The 21,477-nt window shown below is 65.4% G+C and overlaps 1 protein-coding gene across 20 annotated transcripts in view; it reads right to left on the bottom strand.

The window, feature by feature from the left end:
• Positions 1-1,171: 1,171 nt before the first annotated feature.
• KMT2D (lysine methyltransferase 2D) overlaps positions 1,172-21,477 on the bottom strand; it is a 43,498-nt gene continuing 23,192 nt past the window's right edge. For 4 of the 20 annotated variants that reach the window (XM_050924868.1, XM_050924878.1, XM_050924869.1 and 1 more), the window contains 28 exons: positions 21,225-21,469; positions 20,745-20,818; positions 20,582-20,632; positions 18,506-20,275; positions 17,827-18,000; positions 17,257-17,405; positions 16,357-16,729; positions 14,649-16,326; positions 13,941-14,064; positions 13,755-13,842; positions 13,351-13,417; positions 12,882-13,114; positions 9,197-12,304; positions 8,921-9,064; positions 7,935-8,099; positions 7,517-7,673; positions 7,097-7,178; positions 6,684-6,859; positions 6,251-6,396; positions 5,942-6,077; positions 5,655-5,794; positions 4,299-5,436; positions 3,873-4,009; positions 3,477-3,607; positions 2,940-3,225; positions 2,739-2,812; positions 2,222-2,330; positions 1,172-1,804 (listed from right to left, as the gene is read on the bottom strand). In XM_050924868.1, coding sequence (XP_050780825.1) covers positions 1,712-1,804; positions 2,222-2,330; positions 2,739-2,812; positions 2,940-3,225; positions 3,477-3,607; positions 3,873-4,009; positions 4,299-5,436; positions 5,655-5,794; positions 5,942-6,077; positions 6,251-6,396; positions 6,684-6,859; positions 7,097-7,178; positions 7,517-7,673; positions 7,935-8,099; positions 8,921-9,064; positions 9,197-12,304; positions 12,882-13,114; positions 13,351-13,417; positions 13,755-13,842; positions 13,941-14,064; positions 14,649-16,326; positions 16,357-16,729; positions 17,257-17,405; positions 17,827-18,000; positions 18,506-20,275; positions 20,582-20,632; positions 20,745-20,818; positions 21,225-21,469 — 11,248 coding nt within the window. In that variant the 3' untranslated portion in view covers positions 1,172-1,711. Of the gene's footprint in view, positions 1,805-2,221; positions 2,331-2,738; positions 2,813-2,939; positions 3,226-3,476; positions 3,608-3,872; positions 4,010-4,298; positions 5,437-5,654; positions 5,795-5,941; positions 6,078-6,250; positions 6,397-6,683; positions 6,860-7,096; positions 7,179-7,516; positions 7,674-7,934; positions 8,100-8,920; positions 9,065-9,196; positions 12,305-12,881; positions 13,115-13,350; positions 13,418-13,754; positions 13,843-13,940; positions 14,065-14,648; positions 16,730-17,256; positions 17,406-17,826; positions 18,001-18,505; positions 20,276-20,581; positions 20,633-20,744; positions 20,819-21,224; positions 21,470-21,477 lie in introns of all 20 variants that reach the window. The other 16 variants (XM_050924881.1, XM_050924877.1, XM_050924886.1 and 13 more) reach the window with 16 other exon arrangements.

Below are 21,477 nucleotides of genomic sequence, written 5' to 3'. Positions count from 1 at the left end.
CCTCGCCCCGAGATCTGCCCTCCTCCACAGTCCAAAATCTCAGCCAAGCAGAGCACAGAAGAGAGCCCCACAAGGTTCTAATATATACAAGCTAAGGTATAAATAGATAAATACCCCCCATATCATGCCGACATTACAGACACAGACAGCCTCCTCAGGCCAGCCTAGAGCAGCAGTTCTGGTAGTGAAAGGGGAGCGGGTTAGTGGGGGAGTGGAGTGGCTCAGGCAGGGCCCCCTGTACCACCCCCAGACTCAGGAGTATGGCAGCAGCAGCAAACTCAGCCTGAAACGAGGCTCCCATGGAGCTTGGCTCCTCCAAACCGAGTGGCTTGAACAAACGCCTGGTCTCCCCACCAGGCTGTGCTCAGTGATGGGGGGGGCAGGCATCCAGCAGCAGCTCTCGGGGGCTGCTTCCGCCGTGCTGGGAATGTGGGTGGAAGCCAGGCCAGGGTCTTGGCACATTCTAATTAAAGCCCCGAACCCCCACCTCTCTTGGGCCCTGCCCCTTGGCTGGCAGCAGAGTGCCCAGCTTTGTGCACAGTAGGGGGGTTGCCAGAAACACACCTGTGCACCCAACCAGGGGGGCCCACAGGTGGGGGTAGGGGGATCCTGGGATATTTTATGGTCTCTCTTTCCTTCCAGGCACAACCAGGTCAGAGCTCAACGCTATAATCTCCCTCGCCCTAGGCTCCGCCCACTGCCACTCCTTGGGATCCCCAGGCTCCACTCACTGCCACTAGTTCTCATTCAGAACTAGGAAGGTTGCGTGTGGTCAGTCTCGGAGGGAGGGTCACATTGAAAACAGCAGAATCTAACACTTAAAATGAGGTAGGTTTGGGTGCAGAGGCTCCTTGCGTCCATCGGGGGGGGAGCCCTTTTCTGCACGCGGCTCTCCCCAGCTCTGCTCCGGCAGCCGCCGCCTCCTTCACATGCTCACGGTGCTTTCGTTGACAGAATAAGAAATAAACCCAAGCCCAAGCGAGCTCTGTCTGTCTGTCTGTCTCCACAGAGCCGGGCTGGGAGGTTTGGGATTGTCAAGCTCAAGGAGTCTCTTTGTTACCTTGGTAAGTTAGCGAGCAAATATTATTAGCTTTTTTTTTTTTTTTAAACAAACAGACTGGATCTGAGCTCCCTGTGGGTCCGATCCCTCGGCCGCCCCAGCCCAGACCCCGCTCGCCCCGCATCCGTCCAGTTATTTACAGTGAGCAAGGTGGACAGGGCAGGTTTTGTTGGTGCCACAGGCCCTGCCCTCCTCACAAAACAAAACAAAAGAAAACCCTGAGTCGCCAGTTCATCAGTTCCACTCATGGCGCTGCGGCCACCCACTCAGGGAGAGCAGCGCCCTGCCAGCAGGGGCCCAGGGCCGAGGCGCGCAGGGCTGGAGCGGCTAGGGAGAGAACCGAGGTCCCTGGTCTTTTCGGTACGCCCTCCCTGTGGAAGTTAGGTGGACAGCATCCGATGGGTGTGAGCAAGGACTGGCGCCCCCTGGAGCCACCTTGCCTTTGGAACCGAAAGCGGCCCCGGCTGACCCACCTGCACCAACCTTGCTTCCTGGGTTCCAGCTGGGGCCGTTTCCCCTACGCCATCTCTGCCTCCCCCGCCCCCAGCATGGCAAGGGGGAAGGAGAACCCACAGCAGAGGCTTCCTTACAGCAGAGGCTTCCTTGCAGCTGCGCACCAGGGGCTGCCTGCGACTGGTGGCCCTGTGGCGGCTAGTTCATCCATTTCCTGCAGTTCCAGGCTCCGCAGTGGCAGGGGATCTTATGCTGATCGTCTTCAAAGTCAAACTGATAGTCGTAGGTCAGCTGGGGGCGAGAGGGGCAGAGTCACACAGCCAGCAATGCCCTGGCAGATCAGCGGCAGTCACGCCACCAGCTGCCGAGCCACATCACCCCTGCCCGACTCTAGGGGGAGGGGGCTGTGCAGCTGCAGCCCCCCTCCTAGCACATCTGGGGGAGGCAGGGGGGTCTGGTGTAGCCCTGCCCCGACTCCGCTTTGATTGGTTCCTCTTGCGGGGCCGGAGCTCCCCCCAATGCTCAGGGCAGCTTGGGGGTGAGTCTGTGGCAGGGCTGGTGCATGGTGGGGGAGCGCAGATCCTAGGTCTGTTCAGAGGAACAGCAGGAGGGTGCTGCTGGTGACCGGGCAGGGCCTGAGCCAGGAGGCAGCACTAAGCACACACCAGGAGCCCCTAGGCCAAGCCAGGACCACCCCCAGTCCCCTACCTCCTCCCCTTTGGGAATCCGGCGGCTGGAGATGATAATGATCTTATCTTCCTTGTCGAAGGTCACGACCTCAGCCACACAGTTTGGGGCGCACGAGTGGTTAATGTACCTGGCAGGAAGGCAGAGAGGAGGGCATCAGAGTGGGGAGGTGGGGACAAGGGGCGAGCCTGTGTTCCCCTCCCACCGCAGCAAGAACGCTCGGGCACAGCTTGGGGAGCGAAATACAAGACTTGATATGTTGAATCAATGCCAGAGACCCATTGTGCAGCTTGGGAGGGGAGAACAGGTGCCTGACAAAGTGGGGTGGGGGCTGGAGCCAGGACCCCTGAGTTCTCTTCCCAGCTCTGCCACTGCCAAATCCCTTCCTCACCCTGCCTGGGTTTCCAAGTTCCCCATAGCCACGGCTCAGGAACCCCTGTGCAGCTGGCCTTTCAACCGGAGAGCATGCCACACTCGAACCCAGCACCTTTTGGATTGTAGACGAGTCCCATAAGCCCACAGCACCTCACACCCTCACCTGGCTGGGCCCCCCGTGAGCGTGGCGTCAATGACGTGTTCGTTGTTGATGCGGAACATGTAGATTCCCCGGTTCTGGTGCAGGAAGAGCAGAGACAGCCAGTTATGCAGCCGTTGGAGCCAGGGTGTCCCTGGGAGCAGCCTGGGCTCTGAGCCCGTGGAGTGCTCCAGGCCCCACCCACCCCGGTCCCGCCCCTCACACCTGCTCCTCGTAGATCTTCTCCCGCCGGTTGGCCACCTCGTTGCGGATGATGGTGCCGATGTACTCGATGACCATGGTGTGCTTCTCCAGGTCCTTGGCGGCGTAGAGCCCCAGCCCCTGGATGCGGGAGCGCGCCAGGTACACGTTGTTCTTCCACTCGGTCTTGAGGCGGCGGTACTGCGAGGACTTGGAGTGCACGAACTGCTTGCTGTAGGGCGTGTTGGTCTCACCCGTGAACGTGCTCTGGTAGGCCTTGGACATGCTGGTGCTGTTCAGGGTGTGGGGCCTGCGGCAGGCGGAGAGCATGGGCACAGCGGCAGTGGGGCAGATGGGGGTGGGGGGAGGGACCAGCACTGACCCCCCCAGCACATGGGGCCCCAAGGGAGTGGCTGGGAGAGCCCAGCCCATTGGGGCCCAGTTTGCAATTCCTTCCTCCTGGCCCAGCCCCAGGCCTGGGGAGTCCCAGCTCTAACCCAGGCCAAGGCCCCTCCCCCACAGTGGGCCCCCAAGGGGCCCTCCTCCCCCTCCCCCACTAACCGTTTGTAGTGGGTGAGGATCTTGGGCTCGGAGCGGGCACAGCCGGTGGGGTTGATCATGAGCGGCAGTTCCATCAGCGGGTGGCGCCCATAGCGGAACAGGTAGTTCTGGCAGCTCTCCACACCAGGCAGCTGGGAGGGACCAAGCAGAACCCGCCGTGGGTCAGCAGACAGCACCACAGTCCTGGTGCCCGGAGGGGACCCACTGAAAAGGACAAGCCCTGTTCCGCCCCCGTGGTGCTTCCCTGAACTTGCCAGCCGGCACCGGCCCCTGTGCTGGGCCAGGGTCCCCGGGCAATGTGGTTCTGAGCATATCACCAGATGCTGTGTCCCTCCCACCTCCAACCCGCCCCTCCCATTGGGTGAGGGGTTCAGGGCCCCCCCCCCCGGTACATACGGACTCGGCGATGCGCAGCACCGCATGCACTGTGAGGCCAAAGAGCTCCTCGCCCTTCAGGTACTCGGGGAAGAGCCGCAGCATGTCCGCCTCCTTCCTCATGGCCGCCACCGGCTCGATGATGCGGTTCCAGACGGCTGGGGGTGGGGAGGGAGGGGAAAACATGAGACTTGGCTTCCTGACCTGCCCCCCATACCCTCAGCAGTGGTTCCCTGTGGCCTGGCAAACAAGCCGAAGGCATCAGCTCCCCCACCACTGTGAAATGCAGCCACCTCTGGGGCGGGCTGCAACAGCAAGTTAACAGCCCCAGAATTACGCTGCCAGAGACGGGTCACCCAGTGCTCCAATGCAGCCCCCTCAAGGGTGGGACACAGCAGTGTTCATACAGGGATCCCCCAGCCAAGGCCGAGCCGGGCACAGCCTCACCCTGTGGCGAGGAGTCGGTGAAGACCAGGTCCTCCAGGCCCTGTTCGATGACCTGCACCACGAACTCGGGGCGCCCGTTGTTCTCGCAGATGCTGCAGCGGTAGCAGCAGCGGCGGTTGTTGGTGCGCAGGCTCCAGTAGATGCGGGTGGCCTCGAAGCCCACGGGGTAGAGGGCTGTGACGCTGTGGAAGTCGCCCATCTGGTGGGGCAGCAGCTGGCCGATGGCATGGAAGAGCAAGCCGCCCACGCGGAACATGTGCAGGCGCTCGCCGCGCTGGATGATGCTGGCGATCTGCTTGACCTCGTCGCGCTCGATGTAGACGCGCCGGAAGACGGTGAAGGTGCTGAGCTCCTGGTCGCAGGGGCCCTTGAGCTTGTGCAGCGGGCACAGCATGGTCTTGTCCTTGAAGAACATGCACTTGGCCCGGATGGCGCAGGCAAAGTGGTAGACGCTGGGGCAGCGGATGCGGTTGCAGCTGTTGGTGGCACCCGTCTTCTGGCACAGGGAGCACTTGGTGAGCAGCCCTCGGTGCAGCGCCCCCTCCACGTTGATCAGTGCCCCGCCCTGCGTCTCGTACACCTCGGTGGACCACAGGGCGCAGTTCAGGTGCACCCAGAGGTCTAGGTCAAGGTTGAGCAGGCGGGCGGGCCCGTCGGTGGCACCGTCCCCCTCCTCGTGGCAGAAGCAGCACTTGCGCAGGTCCCGGGGCACCTTCTGGGGCCGCAGGGTGGTACCCAGCTTCTCGATGAACTCGGAGATCTCCTTCTCGCCGTCTGGCTGGGCTCCGCCCTTCTGGATGGTGATGAGGAAGCGCAGCCGCTTCCACCGCACCCCCTTCCACTTCTTGGGCCGGGGCCGGGGCTCCTCTCCCTCTTCCGAGGGCCGCGAGCGCGGCTTGAGCTTGGGCGGCGAGCGTGCTGCTGCCTCCTCCTTGGAGGGTGGGGAGAGGGGCGCAGGGGCCACTTCAGGGGGTGCCTCTGGGATCCTGTCCCCGTCGGCGGGGCTGGCAGGGGAGGGGGCAAGGGGCGACAGGGGCGGGGACGGCTCCTGGGGCAGGATGGAGAGCTGACGCACGTCCAGGTTGGAGACGTTGTTCACGTAGCAGTGCTGCACGGCCTTCTCCAGTCCCGGGCTCTCCTGGGGGCACAGAGCAGGGCTGATCAGAGCGCGGTCCCAGGGGCTGGCCCCAGGGCTTCTCAGCACCTCCCTCCGCCCCCCAGAGCCAGCCAGCCTCGCTGGCGGGCTCGGCCAGGAGATCAGCCCAGCCAGACACTGCCAAGCCAGAGTGCGGCTGGCCCTGTGCTTTGACCTTCAGAGCTGCCCCCCCGAGGAGCCCCCCGCCACGCGTCACTGACCTGTTTGAGCAGCGTCAGGATGTCCAGCTCATTCTTGAGGCTGTACCCCGGCAGCATGGCATCAAACTGCTTCAGCCACTCGGTGCCAGCGTCGGGGGCTTTCCCTGCCAGCGCCGCCTTGGCCTTGCCGCCGAGCCCACCTATGAGAGAGACGGGTCCCCATGGCTGCACTGCAGGCTCCCAGCGCCTGGACTGGGGGGATGGAGAAACACTCTGCCCACAGGGCTCCTCCCTCAGGGAGCGGGTCCCAGGGCTGGCTCCTCCCCCTGTGGCTGCCCAATACTCACCAGCCCCATCCGTCTCCATCTTCTTGGCCTCAGGCCCGGAGCCCCGCACCGGGCTCTCGGGGAACAGCACCTCGTAGGAGCTGGGGATCTTCATACGGAGCAGCTCGGCCACGGCCACCATGACGCCGTTCAGGTTCTGAGGGAGCGAGAGGCTGGGTCAGAGACGCCGCTGCGCCCCAGCCCAGGCAGGACGCTGCTCCCAAGCTCCCCAGAGGCAGGGCCCAGCAAGATGATGCCAGGGGAATCTCCACATGGACCGAAGGGAGCCCTGGCCCTCCCCACCCGCCCAACACGCAGCACCTCTCCCACCTTAGCAGCTGCAGCCGAGACAGTCAGCATGACGGAGACTTCATTGCCTTTCCCCTTCTCCCATGCAACGCCCTGTGCCAGGGCCACCTTCCCGCCGTGCTCCCCGAAGGGCTCCCGCACCTCGGGGGGCCTCGGGTCAGGGAACGCTGAGAGCAGGAGGAAAGACAGGTTAGGGGTGTGCAGCGCCCACCCCCAGCTTCCAGGGACCCCCATGCACCCCCAGGCCATCTCAGCCACCCCAAGAGGACATGCTGCCTGGTCCCTTCCTGGGAACCCAGCCCACTTCATAGGGTCCCCCCATACACACTGCACCCAGGCCAACCCAGCCCTTGAAGGGGCACTCGCCCGTGGGGATATCCAGCCCACCTCCTCCCCCAGCTACCCAGTGCACCTTACTAGGACCCCCCCCCCCCCAACCCCTGCCCGTGCCCACCTGGGATGCTGGCCCTGGGGATGATGGGGATGACGGGCGACAGCACCCGCTCCTGCAGCTCCAGCTTCGCGTCGGCCAGCAGAGGGAAGCGAGGTGGCTCCTCGCCCAGGACACTCTCTGGGGACGAGGCAGGGACGATGCTGTCGGGGGAGTCGCTCTCCTCGTCGCTCTCCATCCTAAGGGGGGGGGGGAGGTGCTGGTGAGACCTTGCAGACCAGGGACTCCGGCCCCCACCATCACTCATGAGAGCCCGGGGGGCGTTGCCCCTCCCCCACTGCACCCAGGAGACTCCCCACAACCCCAGTACAGTGCTTGGCATGGCCAGGGACACCCCACCCTCCCGAGGGAACTGGGGAGGGGCAAAGCAGTGGCACAGCCCAGGACGGGAGCCCACCCCCGGCCCCTCACCTCACCTCACGTCCTCGGTCTGGTTGTGTGGGGGCGTGGGCAGGGCCGCCAGCAGGTCTAGGCTCTTCACTTCCACGGCTGGCGTGTCTGGGCGAGGGAAGGAGGGAGAGGGTCAGGGAGCACCAAGGCCTGGCACGTGGAGCCAGACACTGTCCTGCCATGGGCATGCCGCCCCGCCCCCGGCCCTACAGCCCCACAACTCTGCCCCGGCCCTACAGGCCTGCCCCCTGCCCATCAGCTCCACTTGCCCCCAGCAGAAGCTCCTCCTGCATCCCATCAGTGCTGCTCCTGGGTTGGCTAGCAGGGGGCACCGGGTACCCACACAACCCCCCCCACCAGAGCTCACCGCCCCCCTCAGACACTGCTCCCCTGGGGAGGGGGCCGATTGGCAGCTCCAGCCTGGGTGTAGTCCTCGCTCGCCTTACCCTTCCGCCCTTCGACTTCCCGGGCCTGGTCTGGCTCCTTGCGCTGCTCGGCCAGCTCCTCCGAGGAGGTGACGCCGTTCACCATCTTCTGCTGCACGGAGGGGGGCGGGGTGGGGGGCAGCGAGGAGGGCGGGGTAGGCGGGTTGCTCAGGTTGTTCTGCCGGGAGAGAATCCATCATGGATGGTCACTGTCAGCCAGCATCCCCGCCTGCTCCCAATCCCTGCTCTCCCTGCCCCTCCTGCCCCCCAATCCCTGCTCTCCCTGCCCCTCGTGCCTGCCCTCCTGCCCCCCCAATCCCTGCTCTCCCTGCCCCCCCGAATCCCTGCCCCGCAAAAGCGGGTGGGTCAGCTCTGTTGGTTCACCCACAGCTGGGGGGACTGAGGCCCGGGGCCTTGCCCATGCTGGGGCGGGCAGTACCTTGGTGAGCAGCTGCGTGTAGTAGTCGGGGACACTGTCCAGCACGGCGCTGCCGAACGCCCCCTTCAGCTGGCTCTTGCCATTGATGGGGCTGCTGCCGAAGGGTGCGAAGAGGCTGAAGTTGGCTGTGATGGTGGGTTCCACCAGGGGTAGCAGGGAGAGCTCCTGCAGCAGGAGGGGGAAGAGATGCAGTCAGGAGGGGACGCCCCCGAAACTGCCCAAGCCACGAACGTGTGGGCAGCTTCTCCCCTCTGGGCTGCTACAGACAATGGGGCACCCCCCGCGTTCCCTCTTGGTTTGTACATCCATGTGTGAAATTCATTTTGTTATGTGCACCAATATGGAGATGATGCGCACAACAAAAAGCATGTGGTTGGGGTGGGGCTGAGGGGTTTGGAGTGTGGGAGGGGCTCAGGGCTGGGGTGGGGCCGGGGATGAGGGGTGCTGGAGGGGACTCAGGGCTTGGGCAGGGGGTGATGGTTCCGGCTAGGGGTCAAGGCCCTAGGATGCAGAGGAGTTCAGAGTGCGGGATGGGTCTCAGGACTGGCGCAGAGGGCTGGGGTGGGGCTGGGGCTGAGGGGTTTGGGGTGTGGTCTGCCCAGGGGCTGTGGTGGGGAGAGAAGACTCTCTCCAGCCCCCTCTCGCTGCAGCTCAGGGCTGGGGGAGAAGTGCCTCTTCCCGGCGGCGGCAAGTCCAGAGCAGGTCCATGCTGGGGCCGGTGGGGAGAGGTGCCCCCCTGCAGCCCTGAGCCCCTGCATAGGGTTTAATAGGCAGCTATGTGGCCACGCAGCTTGGAGGGAGCCTAGCCCCCCCCCTCGGATTGGAGCCCCCCAGCGTGCAACGCAACCAGACCAGACCAGACCAGAGCAGGAGGCCTTGGGAGAGCTGCCAGTCCCAGCCCCGGGAAATGGCAGGGCCAGGTCAGGCGACGCGAGGTGCTGGGGGCACGCGATGGCAGGATGGGGGGAAGGGGCGAGGGCCGTTACCTGCTTCAGCTGCTTCATTAGGGCCTCACTGGATCTGAGCCCATCCTCCTTGCGCAGCTTCCTGCGGGAGGCGGCCACCCGCTCCCCGCTCTTCTGGGCCCGCTTGGGCTTTGGGGCCAGAGGCTTTTTGCTGGCACAGGGGTCCTGTGGGGAGAGGGTGAGTCGCGGGGCTGCCTGCTGCCCCACCCCACCCACACTGCAGGGCAGGGGCTGGGTGCGTGCTCGAAACTCCGCTACATTTACCCCCCATCACACCCTGCCCATGCCCCCGCTCACCTCTCTGCCAGGAGCAGCCGCCTGCAGCCTCTGCTCCAGCCCCGAGAGCTTGCCATCGCTGTGCCCGTTGACTTTGGAGCGCAGCCCCTCCGCAGAGCGCTGCGACGCCAGCTGCACGTTCTTGGCCCGCAACAGCTTCTGCAGCAGCAGGTGCCCGGCCTCAGACCGCGCACCCACCAGCAGCTGGCTGCCCAGCAGCAGACTGTTGGCCGCGGCAGGCGCCAGCTCCCCGTTGGCCTCGCGTTTCACAGCCTGGCCCCCGCCCAGCACGCACTGCGCTGTCTCCTCCTTGGGCTCCTGCTTGATGCAGACCCCGGGGGCCTCAGCTGGCAGGGCCCCCCCTTCCAGAGGAGAGGCCTGTGGGCCTGGCCTTTCTCCCACCTGCCCGTTGACTCGATTCCTGGCCAGGCTCCGGTCCGGTGGCTTTCTCGATCCATCCGTGGGCTCCCTGCTGGGAGAGGAGTTGGGACCCTGCGCTGCCAGGTCCCAGTGGCCAGGGGTCCTAGCAAAGGACTCCTCCCCTGTTTGGCTGGGGGGTGGCTTTGGGATGGTGGGCACCGGCTCCGCTAGGAGGCTGTTCTGGGTGGGCGTCAGTCTGTGCTCGGGCTGTACCCCAGGGCTCTGTGCTACACTGGGCGGGCTGGCCAGGGTGGGCGGGGAGGCTTCCTTTGGCTCTTGGGGGCTCTGTTCCCAGCTGGGTGGGGGGTGCTGATGCACAGAGCCCAGGCTGACCATGCTCATGGGCGGCTGGACTGGGGCAGTTGCTGGTGGGGCAGAGAGTCTGAGTACCGCCTGCTGGGGACTATGCCCCGCCAGCGCCGTGGGCATCAGCTCTGCCAGAGGCTGCTGGGGGACGCTTAGCGACGCTCTCTGCTGGCCGGCAGACGCCTGCTCCGTGACAAACCCTGGCTGCATCTGCTCGGCAGCAGCGGAGGGGCCAGCTGTCCGGACCTGGAACGCTGTCCCCGGCTGCCTTGGTGGCTGGCGCACCATGGAGGCCTGCAGAGCCGAGGGGGGCTGCGGCCCCTGCTCAACGGGCGCCTGGGCCTGCCTGAGCGCCTGGCTCTGCTGCAGCAGGCTCTGCTGGTGGCGCTGCACCAGGATGGCCTGCAGCTGCTGCGGGGTGAGGTGCCGTAGCTGCGGGTTTTTGGAGATGACGCCTTGCAGCTGAGCTCGGATTTGGCCCATCACAGGAGCGGACACCTGGCTCAGGATGCTCTGTGCATGGGACACCTGTGGGACCAGCATGCTCTGCTGCAGCTGCCCCATCAGCCCGGCCTTGTGCTGCACTGCCGGGCTCGGCAGCCGCTGGCCCACCAGCCCTTTCGGTTGCTGTTCTAGGCTCTGTGCTGGTGGTTGGCCCACAATCCTCTGCAGCGGCTGCTGGCCCATGAGGCTTTGCCCCTGGCTCATCATGCTCCCAGGCTGCTGTTGCTGTTCTGCCACTGAGCTCTGTGGGGCCAGCAAGTGAGGCCCCTGGGCAGGGTCCGAGTGTGGCTGCTCTGGCCTCATGGTGCCCCCCAGCTGCGCCAGCTCCCCGCTGTTCTGCAGTGGCGGATGAAGCAGGTTGCTTTGCTGCGGGCCCCCCTGCATTCGCTGCGGCTGCTGCAGCTGCAGGGAGCTCGCCATGGTCTGCTGCGGGGAGGACAGTGGGCAGGGCTGTTGCTGTCCTGGTTCGGGCTGGTGTTTCTGTGGCGGCTGCTCTCCGCCCAGGGGCGCCAGCGGCTCCTGGCTGGCCGGTGCCAGGGGATTGAGGTTCTGAATGCCCTGCTGGTCCTGAGTGCCCATGTGCGGCTGCCCCCCGAGGTCCTGGCTGCCCGGCCCACTCCCAGCGGCTGCCAGCTGAACCTGATGCTGCCCCCTGCCCTCGGCACCCTCTGCAGGCAGCACAGTGTTCTCTGCCCCTCCCTGCTGCTCCTTGGCGGCCGTGCCCTGCAGGGCTGGCTGAACTCCCTGACTCAAGTGTAGCATGGAGGAGGACTGGCCCAGGACCCCATGCTGTGGAAAGTGCTGTATCTGCTGCTTGGCAGCCTGCCCCTGCCCCAGCAGGGCCGGATGCTGTGCTAGAGAGCTCTGCTGCTGCTGTGTCAGCAAAGTCCGTGACTGGCCCAGAAGTCCAGCCTGCTGCTGCTGTGCTGGTGATAAAATCAGCCGGTGGCCCAGGAGGCCGTGAGTTTGCTGCACCAGCTGAGGCGAGCCCAGCACCCTCTGCTGGTGGGGCGCTAACAGCACCTGCCTCGGGGGGTTCTGGTGGCCTGCGACGCCCTGATGCTGCAGCATGGACACCTGGGAGTGCCCCATCATCCCTGCCTGCGGCTGAGGAGAGAGCTGCTGGACCAGGATCCCCTGCTGCTTTGGAACCATGGGCTGCCCCCCACTGCCCTGCTGGGGAGCAGGGGGCTGCTGCAGTGACGATACCTGTCCCAGCATGCTTTGTTGTTGCTGCTGCTGCAATGATGACACCTGTCCCAGCATGCTCTGCTGTTGCTGCTGCAATGACACCTGTCCCAGCATGCTTTGCTGTTGCTGCGGCTGCTGCAATGACACCTGTCCCAGCATGCTTTGCTGCTGCTGCTGCAATGACACTTGTCCCAGCATGCTTTGCTGCTGCTGCTGCTGCTGCAATGACACTTGTCCCAGCATGCTTTGCTGCTGCTGCAGTTTCTGAGCCAGCTGCATCCTCTGCAACTGCCTCTCCTGCATCAGCCGGGTGTCAGCGGCCAGCCCCCGGAGCGCGGGATTCCCGGGGAAGAAGCTGTTGGACGTGCCCGGGACGGCTGCGTTCCCCAGTTGCTGCTGGCCCATGAAGGACAGGCCTTGCTGGACCGCCATGGAGACTCCACCCTGGGGCAAGCGCACGTTGCCTGCTTGCCCTGTCAGCTGGTTGGGCTGCTGGCCCAGGCCTTGCACCCCCACCATGGCCCCGGGTTGCTGGGGGAGCTGTTGCTGGACACCATGGGCGGAGAGCAGCTGGCCTGGGAGCTTGGCCATGAGCCGGGGGCTCTGCGAGGGGCTCAGGGCCATAACGGCAGAGCTCTGCTGATGCTGCTGCTGCTTGTTGCGGTACTCGGCCATCAGGTTGGTGTGCTCCTTCTGCTGCTTCCGAACCTGCCAGGGAGAGGGCTGTCAGCCCCAGACAGGCGGAGGGCACCCAGCGACGTACAGCCCGGCCCCCCGACGTGCCACAGCTGTACCCAGTGCCACCTCCCCTACCTGTCATACGCCAGCCCAGCCCCCCTGCCTGCCATAGCTGCACCCAGTGCCACCTCCCCTGCCTGTCACACGCCAGCCCAGCCCCCCTGCCTGCCACAGCCGCACGTTGTGCTGCCCCCCTCCCCCCAGCGCCTGCCACAGCCATACCCAGTGCCACCCCCGCGCCTATCACACACCAGCCCGGCCCCCGCGCTTGCCACAGGCCAGCCTGCCCCCCTCCCCCGCCTGCCACACGCCATACCCAGTGCCGCCTCCCCGCCTGTCACATGCCAGCCCGACCCCCCCCCGCATGCCATAGCTGCACCCAGTGCCCACTCGGCCCCCCTGCCTTGTCCAGTGCCCCCCAATCTGCCCCATCACAGGCCAGCCTGGCCAGCCTCTAAGCATAGACTCACACCACCCGCAGGTGAAGGCTGCCCCCCCACCCCACCCTAATCTCCTCCAGCACTCCCCCTCCCCCCCAGTCCCTCACCTGGTCCAGCTGCTTCTGGATCTTGCTCTGCTGCTCCGTCACCAGCTTGAGCTTCTCCGCATCGGCCTCGGGGAACTCGCGGCCGGCCTTCTTGGCCGTGCGCTGCTTGGCGCACAGGGCCTTGCGTGACTTGCGGTGCACACCGATCTGCTCCTCCAGCACCTTCAGCTGCATCTGCAGAAGCTGCTGCGTGTGGAAGAGCCACTCTTCATACTGCCGCTGGTCAGCCTCGTCTGCGGAGAGGGGCACTGGGGTGGGACGGAGCTGGGGAGACACTCCCTTACCCCACTGCCCCCAGCAAAGATGGTCCCTCCCCCTCCCCTCAGCTGGGTCACGGGCTCACAGAAAAACCAGCATCTCCATTCACAGCTCAGCCCTACAGCAGCACCAAGAGGCCCATACAACCCTCCAAGTGAACCCCACCCTGGCAGGGGGCCCCGGCGCTGGACCCTCAACACCAGCTACTTACTGATGACACCCTGAGCAAAGGTGGGTGGGTTGGGGCGGGCCTGAGACGGGTCGCTGCCACTTCGCTCCTAGGAGAGATGAAGGGTTTATGATCACGTGCACCCCCCGCCACCCTACATGGATTAGTCTCCCCATCCCCTAGCCCCATGTGCTTCCCCCTGCCCTCCCCAGCCCCATGTGCTGTCCCTCACGCTGACACCCTCCCCTTTGCAGCCTCCATGGCCGTCCAGCACTTGGCCCTTCTGCGGCAGCTGCTGAGGGCCCGTGAATCCTGGCTGCAAGAGCGATTCCCACTGCAGACGCCTGTGACTCATCTCACACACGAGCTCTGGCACGCCCTGGTGCTGGGTATTTGCTGGGCAAGGCAGTACGGGGGCTCCCCAGAGCAAACAGCCACGTGCTCACCTGTCCGCTCCCAGCTGGGACGTGGTTCTGCAGTTCAGCCGTGGCCGGGGCCCCTGAGAGCCGCTGAGCCAGCAGGGACACCTGTTGCCTTTGGAACCAAACCGAGAGAGAAGAATGAGCCAGGAACCACTCCTGCCCTGCCCTCAGCTGCCTGCCCACCCCCTCCCATGCGTGTCCCCCCCTTACCTGTTCATCCCAGGGGCCACCCCAATGCTTCCCTGAGCCATCACCTTCTTGATGCCCTTCAGTGCCACCATCTTCGCCTTGGTGATGGTGTCCGTGATGTCCTCAGCTGCAAACTTATCCAGGTCTGCGAGGAGAGTGTGTGTCAGCCAGAGCCCACTGCAGGGCTCCCCCAGGCCAGGCCAGCTGCTTCTCCCAGCTAATGCCCAACGGACTCCCAGCCCGCAGGGGGAATGGCCACCCCACTGCGTGGGAGTCTCAGTGCCCCCAACCCAGAGGGGAGGTGCAGCTGACAATAGATGTGGCAAGAGGGTGCCAGCTGCCAGAATCCATGCTTGGCGGGCCCAGGCGGGGATGGAGCTGCTCCCCACAGCCCGAGCGGGCAGTTGGCACAGGCCCCATCCTTGCTCATGTGGGGGGCAGGGCACAGGACGACTCCCCTGCAGTGTGGCACTTACCCCTCTGCAAGCTGTGGAGAGGCGAGTCGCCCAAGCCAAGCACGCCCCACCCAGGTTGGACAGGGTCACCCCTCAGCTTCCCACTCTCGTTCAGTGCTTGGCCAGTCAGCTGTGGTCACCCAGTGCCAAGGGGATGCTCCTCCTCCAAGACACGCCCCCACAAGCTCCCCTCAAATGGCTTTCCCTAGCTGCAGGGCCAGATCCGAACCCAGGACCGCAAGGCATGCCATCCTCTCGACCCGCTGGCGCCTACCTGTGTCGGGGAAGAAACTGTTGGCCAGCTGCTGCTGCTGCTGCATGACGAGCTGCTGGGGTTTCGTGCCCATGGGGGTCGGCTGCACTCCAGGTATCTGCTTCTGCACCAGCACCTGCTGCTGGTTTGGCTGCGGGGTCAGCGCCGGCTGGACGCCGTGCTGGGCCGTGGGGACATGGGGCTGGGGCTGCACCTGCGCCATCGCCATGTGTGGGGCCAGCACCTGGCCCTGCTGGGGTCCCACCACCCGCTGCTGCTGCGTCATTAGCTGTTGGGTGGGCACCAGGTTCTGCTGCCTGGCAATGAGGCCCAGCTGCAGCTGTTGCTGGGGCCCCAGCAGGCGGGGAGCCTGCCCGTCTGGGGGCTGGGCCGGCCCTGCAGGCTGAGCCAGTATGGAGTGCTGCTGCTGCTGCTGCACAGTCTGGAGGTGCTGGGCACCCCCCGGCAGGTGGGCCGACATCTGCTGCTTCTTCTGTAGCTCCTTCTTCTCATGCTCCAGCAGGTCCTCGATAAGCAGAGGCAGCTCACTGGCCACCAGGGAGCTCTCCATCTTCTCCAGGTCATCAGCCGGCGAGTGCTGGGCGTTAGCCAGGCCCAAGGCCCCTCCATCCAGCTCCAGCAGGGCAGTGCTCTGGCCGGGGGCCAGCCCGCGGCCCGGGGCAGCGTAGGGGCCCTTGTCTGAGCCAGAGGTGGCAACTTGGCTGTTGGGAGGGAAGGGGGTGGTGCCGAGCCGCGTGGGCCCCGCTCCGGGGCTCAGCAGGTTCTGGCCAGGCTTGAGGGTCAGGCCTAGGGAGGCAGCCATTTTCTCGGCCCCCTGGAGGGCCTCTGACTTGATGGGAACCGGGAGGCGGTCAGAGGCGCCAGTGTTGAACTGGCAGGGGGATGTCTTCAGGCAGCCTTCCTCCAGCTTGGGTTGGACACTGGCCGGCAGGGAGGCCGGCTTGGCTTCTAGGATGCTGGCCTGGGCCTTGAAGATCAGGTGGGGAGCCGGTGCCGTGCTGGAGGGGCAAGTGGTGGGTGGCAGCCCCTCCCTGGGGGGTGCCAGCTCCTTGAGCTCCCCAGGGCCCTTGGGGCAGGGCCCAACCGGCTCCCTCTTGAGCAGAGCCTCACGCTCGGCCTTCTCGTTGGCCGACTCCACCAGGCGCAGGTGCTCGTTGAAGATGTCCTTCTTGTCTCCTGTGTCCAGCTCGGGGTCAGTGTAGGCCAGCAGGTCGAACTCATCACCGTTCAGCAGGTCGTCCAAGTGGGGGTCATTGGTCTCCAGGTTGTCCAGGTTGCCCAGCTCGTCGTCCCCCTTGGCCACATCCGGGTCCAGGCTCAGGTTGGCCAGGTCGTCGTCCTCCAGGTCCTTGTGGGAGTCGAAGTCGTCGTCCAGGTCAGGCTCCACCGGCACCTCACATGGGAGCCGCCCACCCTCCAGCGCCAGGTGGCTCTTGCTGGGAGCTGGAGCCGGGACCGGAGCCAGCGGGGGCTCCATGGCAGGGCCGTCCTTGGGGCCGTCGGGACGCAGGCCAGAGCCAGAGGATGACGACAGAGGCCGGGGAGGGCCATGCTGAAGCTCCAGGCTGCTGGGAGGCGGGGGCAGTGGAGGGCCGCTTTTAGGGGGAGGCTGGTGGCTCCGCTCAGCCCCCTGCGGGGAAGTAGTGGAAGGCGGCAGAGGGGCTGGCAGCTTCTGGGGCTGCAGCACCGGGGCTGGCAGAGGCATGACGGAGGCACGCAGGGCCTGGCTGGAGCTCTCGTCGCTGGGCAGGAAGAAGCGTGGTCTGGCTGGGGGGCCCTGCTGGGCGAAGGGGGAGCCTATACCCCCAGCTGCCCCCTTCTGGGCATTGTGCCGCAGCTCAATGAACTGGGCCCCCACGGCTCCGGGCGAGGACGGGATCTGCTCGGCAGGGCCCACCGTGCGCCCAGCCAGGCCCCCTAGCGCCGGCCGGCTGAGCTCATGGCCAGGCGGCTGCTGGAAGCGGGCGGGGCCGGGGAGCCGCACGGCCGCCTGCTGCTGCTGCCACATCTGCTGCTGCTGTGGTGAGGGCCCCTGGAACATGCTGCGCGGGAAGAAGGTCTGGGGCACTCCCACCGATGGCCTGCAACACAGACAGGGAGGGTCAGGGAGTGGCCCCTGCCTAGCACAGGGTGCTGGTGACACCCTCCACCCGAGGGCAGAGCCATAGCCAGGGAGCTCCCTCGCTCGCCCACACCAGCGGAAGGTCAGCAGCAGCTGCGTGTTCTGGAAGGGGACATGGGCTGGCCATGCCCCAGCATGGCATCGCCCCGCTGAGGGACTCCTGTTGGACAGACTGAACCCCCCCGGACCTGCCCCCGCCTAATGTCAGGGGATGGGGGCTCAGCGATGACACCCTGCCAACTGGGACTCCCAGCCCCCAACCCCCACAGTGTGGGAGCGAGAGGGGAGTGAGGCTTTGTGACTAGCTGGGCTGGGAGTGAGGACTCCTGGGTTCTATTCCCAGCAGGGTCACAAACTTGCTGAGTAACAGTGGGCCTCAGTTTTCCCATGTGTAGATGAAGGTGGGGTCTGATGGGTGAGTGAAGTGCCCTGTGAGTGCAGCAAGCCCGGAGCACTGCTGGCTCCAGCAGCTGGGTGGACACACACCTGCCATTGAGATCCATAGAGGAGGGCGTGGCGGCAGGAGGCGGGCGGGAAAGCCGCTCATCCGGTGCGAAGGCTGCAGGCACCATGACTGGCCCAGAGAGTCTGCTGCTGCCAGGGGCCGCGGGCAGATTCCCGAGGGTGCTCTTGTCCTGGGAAGGAAGGAAGGAGAGTGACTCCACCTGTGCCCCGACTCCTGCAGACCACTCTCACCTGCGCCCTTCCCCTCCAGCTCCAGGGGACTTGGACTCTCTTCCTGACCCCAGCCTGGGCTCAAGCTCCTCTGCAGCAGGCGACGGGGAACTAACTACTGCACCTTGCTGCCCTCGTTCGGGACTAGCCCCAACCCCATCCGAATTGCCCCACGTGCTTTATCTGGCGAAACCCTGCAGCAGGAGCTCCCCAGGCGACAGGGCAGGGCTTGTCTCAGCGCTATGTTCGTCAAGGGCTGCGATGACCAACGTGCAGAGCCAGCTCCACCTGCCTTTGGGGGCCGGGCCAGGCCAGCAGCCCTGGGGCCAGTACCATGCGGCCCGTATGGCTTTGGAGGTGTTTGTGTGGCCCCAGCCCCACCTGTGCTGGCTGGTAGGGTGCCAGGCCCCTGAGCTGCTCGAAGGCCTGGCTGCTGGCTTCGGCGCTCCACGCTGCCTGGGAGGAGCTGGTGGCGGCGGCAGCGCTCTCCTTCTCCTGCCGCAGGTTGTTCCTCTGAATTTGCTGGCGGATGAGGAGCTCGCGGAGTCTCTGGCGCTGGGAGACGAGGGATGCACCATTACAGCAGGGCCCAGATTGCACCCTGGGAACTCTCTGCCCTACCCTGAGCATCTGGGGGACGGGGCAGGGACAGGGCACCCATGGCAGCTTGAAGACACTCTGCCCAGGTGGGAGGGGAAACTGAGGCACGGAGAGGGCGAGGGCCTTGCCCAAGTCATCCAGCAGGTCAACGGCAGAGCCGGGAACAGAACCCAGGTATCCCAAGCCCCAGGCCATGCAAGGAGACTAGAGAGCAGAGAGCTATTTCCCTGGCTCCAGCTCTCCTGGTACCCTCTAGGCGATGTCACAGTATCCCTTGGATCAGCCCCCACCAGCACTCGCGCGTTCTGCGCCTGGCTCTGGGAGGGCAGTGCGGTGCAGTGGTTAGAGCAGGGGGACTGGGAGCCAGCAGTCCCAGCTCTACCTCTGATTCACCATGCCCAAGCCAGCGCCCCCAAAGCCCAGTCACCCCCAAGGGCTGAGGAGAAAGCAGAGCACTCACCTGCCTCTGCTTCTCCAGCTCCGACTGGCTGATGCTGCTGACAGCGCCCTCCTGGCTGACTGGCAGTTCGGGCAGCTCCCGGCTGGGGAGAGCAGAGATCCCCGATGCCACCTCGTCCCGCTTGTCGGCTGGCGGCGCCATCCCGGCTCGGGGCAAGTAGGTCAGGGAGCCGTCCTGCTGCTGCTGGGGATGTGGGGGCTGCTGCGGCAGCACCGAGGGGGGCCGCAGGGGAGAGAGGCTGTAGGTCTCAGCAGGGCAGCTGCCAGGCCCCAGGGGGCTACCGGCCTGGTGGAAGCCGGGCGAGGAGGCATAGCTGGCGCTTTGGGACTTGCCCATGGGCTGGCTAGAGGCGAAATGGCTGTTCATCCCATGGGGTTGGTGGGAGGGGGAACCCTTGAGGGGCTCTGAGCCAGATGGAGGGAAGGTGAACCGCATCTGGGCCTGGGCGCCAGGGAAGACGCTGGCTCCGGGGGAGCGAGCGAAGGGGGGCTGCTGGCTCCCCGGCCCCTTGGACTGAGGGTCACTGGGCTGGGCTGGGGGGAAGCCCCCGCCAGCTGGGGGATTGTGGGAGACTGGGATCGATTTGAAGCCAGAGTCAGGCATTTGGGGCCGTGGGGGCTTATGCAGGGGGGCAAAGGGGTCCCGGGACTGGGGGCGCGAGGGGGGTCTGGAGTAGGGGTCGGGTGACTGGAAGCGAGGAGTGACGGGTGACTGGCAGCAAGCCTCATTGGAGAGCGGCCGGGGGGTCAGAGGTGACTGGGAGCTGGACTGGGACTGCGGGCTGGCGGGGACGCGGGAGAAGGGGTCGGAAGGCAAGGACCTGGGGGGCAGGGCACAGCAGCTGTCGGGGAGCTGTGGCCGGGGCGTCAGGGGGGGCTGGGCATAGGGGTCCGAGTAGCAGGACACGGAGGGCGACTGCCTATAAAGGTCGGGGTGGCTGGGAGGTGAGGGGGCCAGAGCCTGGAGGTGGGGATGCACCAGCCCTGGGCTCTGTGGCTCTACCTGAGAGACCCGTGGGGTCAGGGGGGCTTTGAACACGTCGGCTGCCTTCAGCTCGGTGGAGGAGAGGTGGGACGGGGAGTCAGCGTAGCCCAGAGTGGCCATGTAGCCAGGAGAACACACTCCCGGGCCCCCTTCCTCCTTCTTCACCTGCAGCCCCCCTGCCTCCAGGCCCCTCTTCTGCTCCCCGAAGGGAGGGGGCGAGAGCAGGGGCTCGGGGGGCCTGGCCCCAGGGCTCCCTGGCACTGACAGGTTGTCCAGAGAGCCACTGAGGCAGCGAGGTTTCAGGAAGGGGTCTGGAGTGGAGGGTTGGTGCCGGGGGGTCCCGGGGGAGGTGGGGTGGAACTCTGGAGGCTGGGGGCCTAGGGCCGGCCGGGGAGTGGGCAGGAGCTGCTGCTGCTGTTGTGTGGGGAAGGGCTGGAAGGCAGCTCCAGCTGTGGGGCTCTGGCCCAGGGACGAGGGGAAGCGGGGCTCCAGCGGGTAGGTGGGGGCCATGCTGTAGGGGTCGTGCGAAGGCACTTGGGCTGGTGACTGGGAAGGAAGCTTGAGGAAGAGCTCGCTGGACTCAGTCGCCGCTTCGGCCCCAGCAGGGGACTTCAGGAACCCGTCTGCAGAGCCGGGGAGGGCCACGGGGCTGTTGATGTAGACAGGCTGCCCCGCAGCACCAGGCAGTGCCCCCTGCTGGGGCGGGATCCTCAGGTGCAGCGAGGGTCTCTCGGGCTTGCGCAGCACCTCCCCTTTGGTCTGCTTGTTGATTTGGCTCTCGGCCTGCTGCAGAGACAGCATGGGATGGGGGTCAGCTCGCCAGGGGATCCTCTCTGCACTGCAGAGAGCCCAAGATGGCATCGGGTCGGACCCCCCCACAAACATCCCCCACCTTGGGCTGTGGATGGGGGCTAGGGGCAGGGAAAGGAGGATCCAGCAGTCAGTGGAGGGGCCAGTTGCTCCAGTCTGGGCCCCTGAGAGGCCCAGCCGACGGGGCACCCGCTTTGCCAGGCAGGCCTCGGGAAGGAAGGCCAGAGAGGGGGCCCCACAAGGCTACTGCCCGTGTCCTGAGCATGCTTCCCCAGCACATACCTTCTGCACCTTGTTGATGCGATGAGCTGCCCGGTTATCTTTGGCCTTTTGCTGCACAAAATACAAATCAATTCTCAGAGCGAAGCTGAGAGATCCCCCGCGAGCAAGTCGCGCTCGCCGGCCACAGCTCCCAGCAGGGAATGGGCCCGCCCAGGAGACTCACCAAGTAGGGGGCTTTGTCCGGAGCTGGGACCTTTCTCCAGAGCTTCATGATCTGTTTGCAGCGGCTGGACCAGTCTGGGAGGGGGACAGAGACTGATGTTACCATCGGCCCCAAATCACCAGCCATAGCAGCCTCCAGCCGGAATCTCTGGAGCATCCAGGGTTTACGTCCTAAGCCCCAGCTGGATCAGGGCAGGTGCCGGACATCCCCCTAGCCTGGGATCCCCAGGATGCATGACCAGGGGCTTCATGCAACCAATGGAGGCTCATGCCAGAGAGCTCTATTGGTAAAGAACTTCTTAGCCAACACAGAAATGTCATGCCAAGAGGACTATGGGCAAGGAACTTCTCCACCAATAGGAGAAAGTGCTCAGTGCCCTCATACCAGAGAGGATTATGGGTAAGAGCCAAGACAAGCTGGTTACTGAGCACCAGCTCCCTTCCCCAGGGGGCAGCCAGAGGGGCAAGAGCAGCTGCCTACCTGGGTAATCCTGCTTGAGGCTGGGGAAGTTCATGTTGGCATAGAGTACGGGCGAGATGGTGGACAGCTCACCCAGCTCCTCATCCTTCTCCCAGCGCTGTAGGCTCCGTTGGTTGTAGGAGAGCCCATCCCCCTCACCCTCCGTGGTTGGGGTGGTGGGTGTGGAGGGCGTGGTGGCAGCTGAGCTGCTGGCCCAGGGACTCTCGGGCTCACAGTGGTCTGGGCTGAAGAAGCCGCTTCTCTCTCTGCACCG

This window comes from Gopherus flavomarginatus, chromosome 16 (assembly GCF_025201925.1).
Source record: "Gopherus flavomarginatus isolate rGopFla2 chromosome 16, rGopFla2.mat.asm, whole genome shotgun sequence".
In the NCBI taxonomy this organism is placed as follows: Eukaryota; Metazoa; Chordata; order Testudines; family Testudinidae; genus Gopherus; species Gopherus flavomarginatus.
The sequence above is the reverse complement of the archived record's forward strand: the minus strand, read 5'-3'. Positions and strand labels throughout refer to the sequence as shown.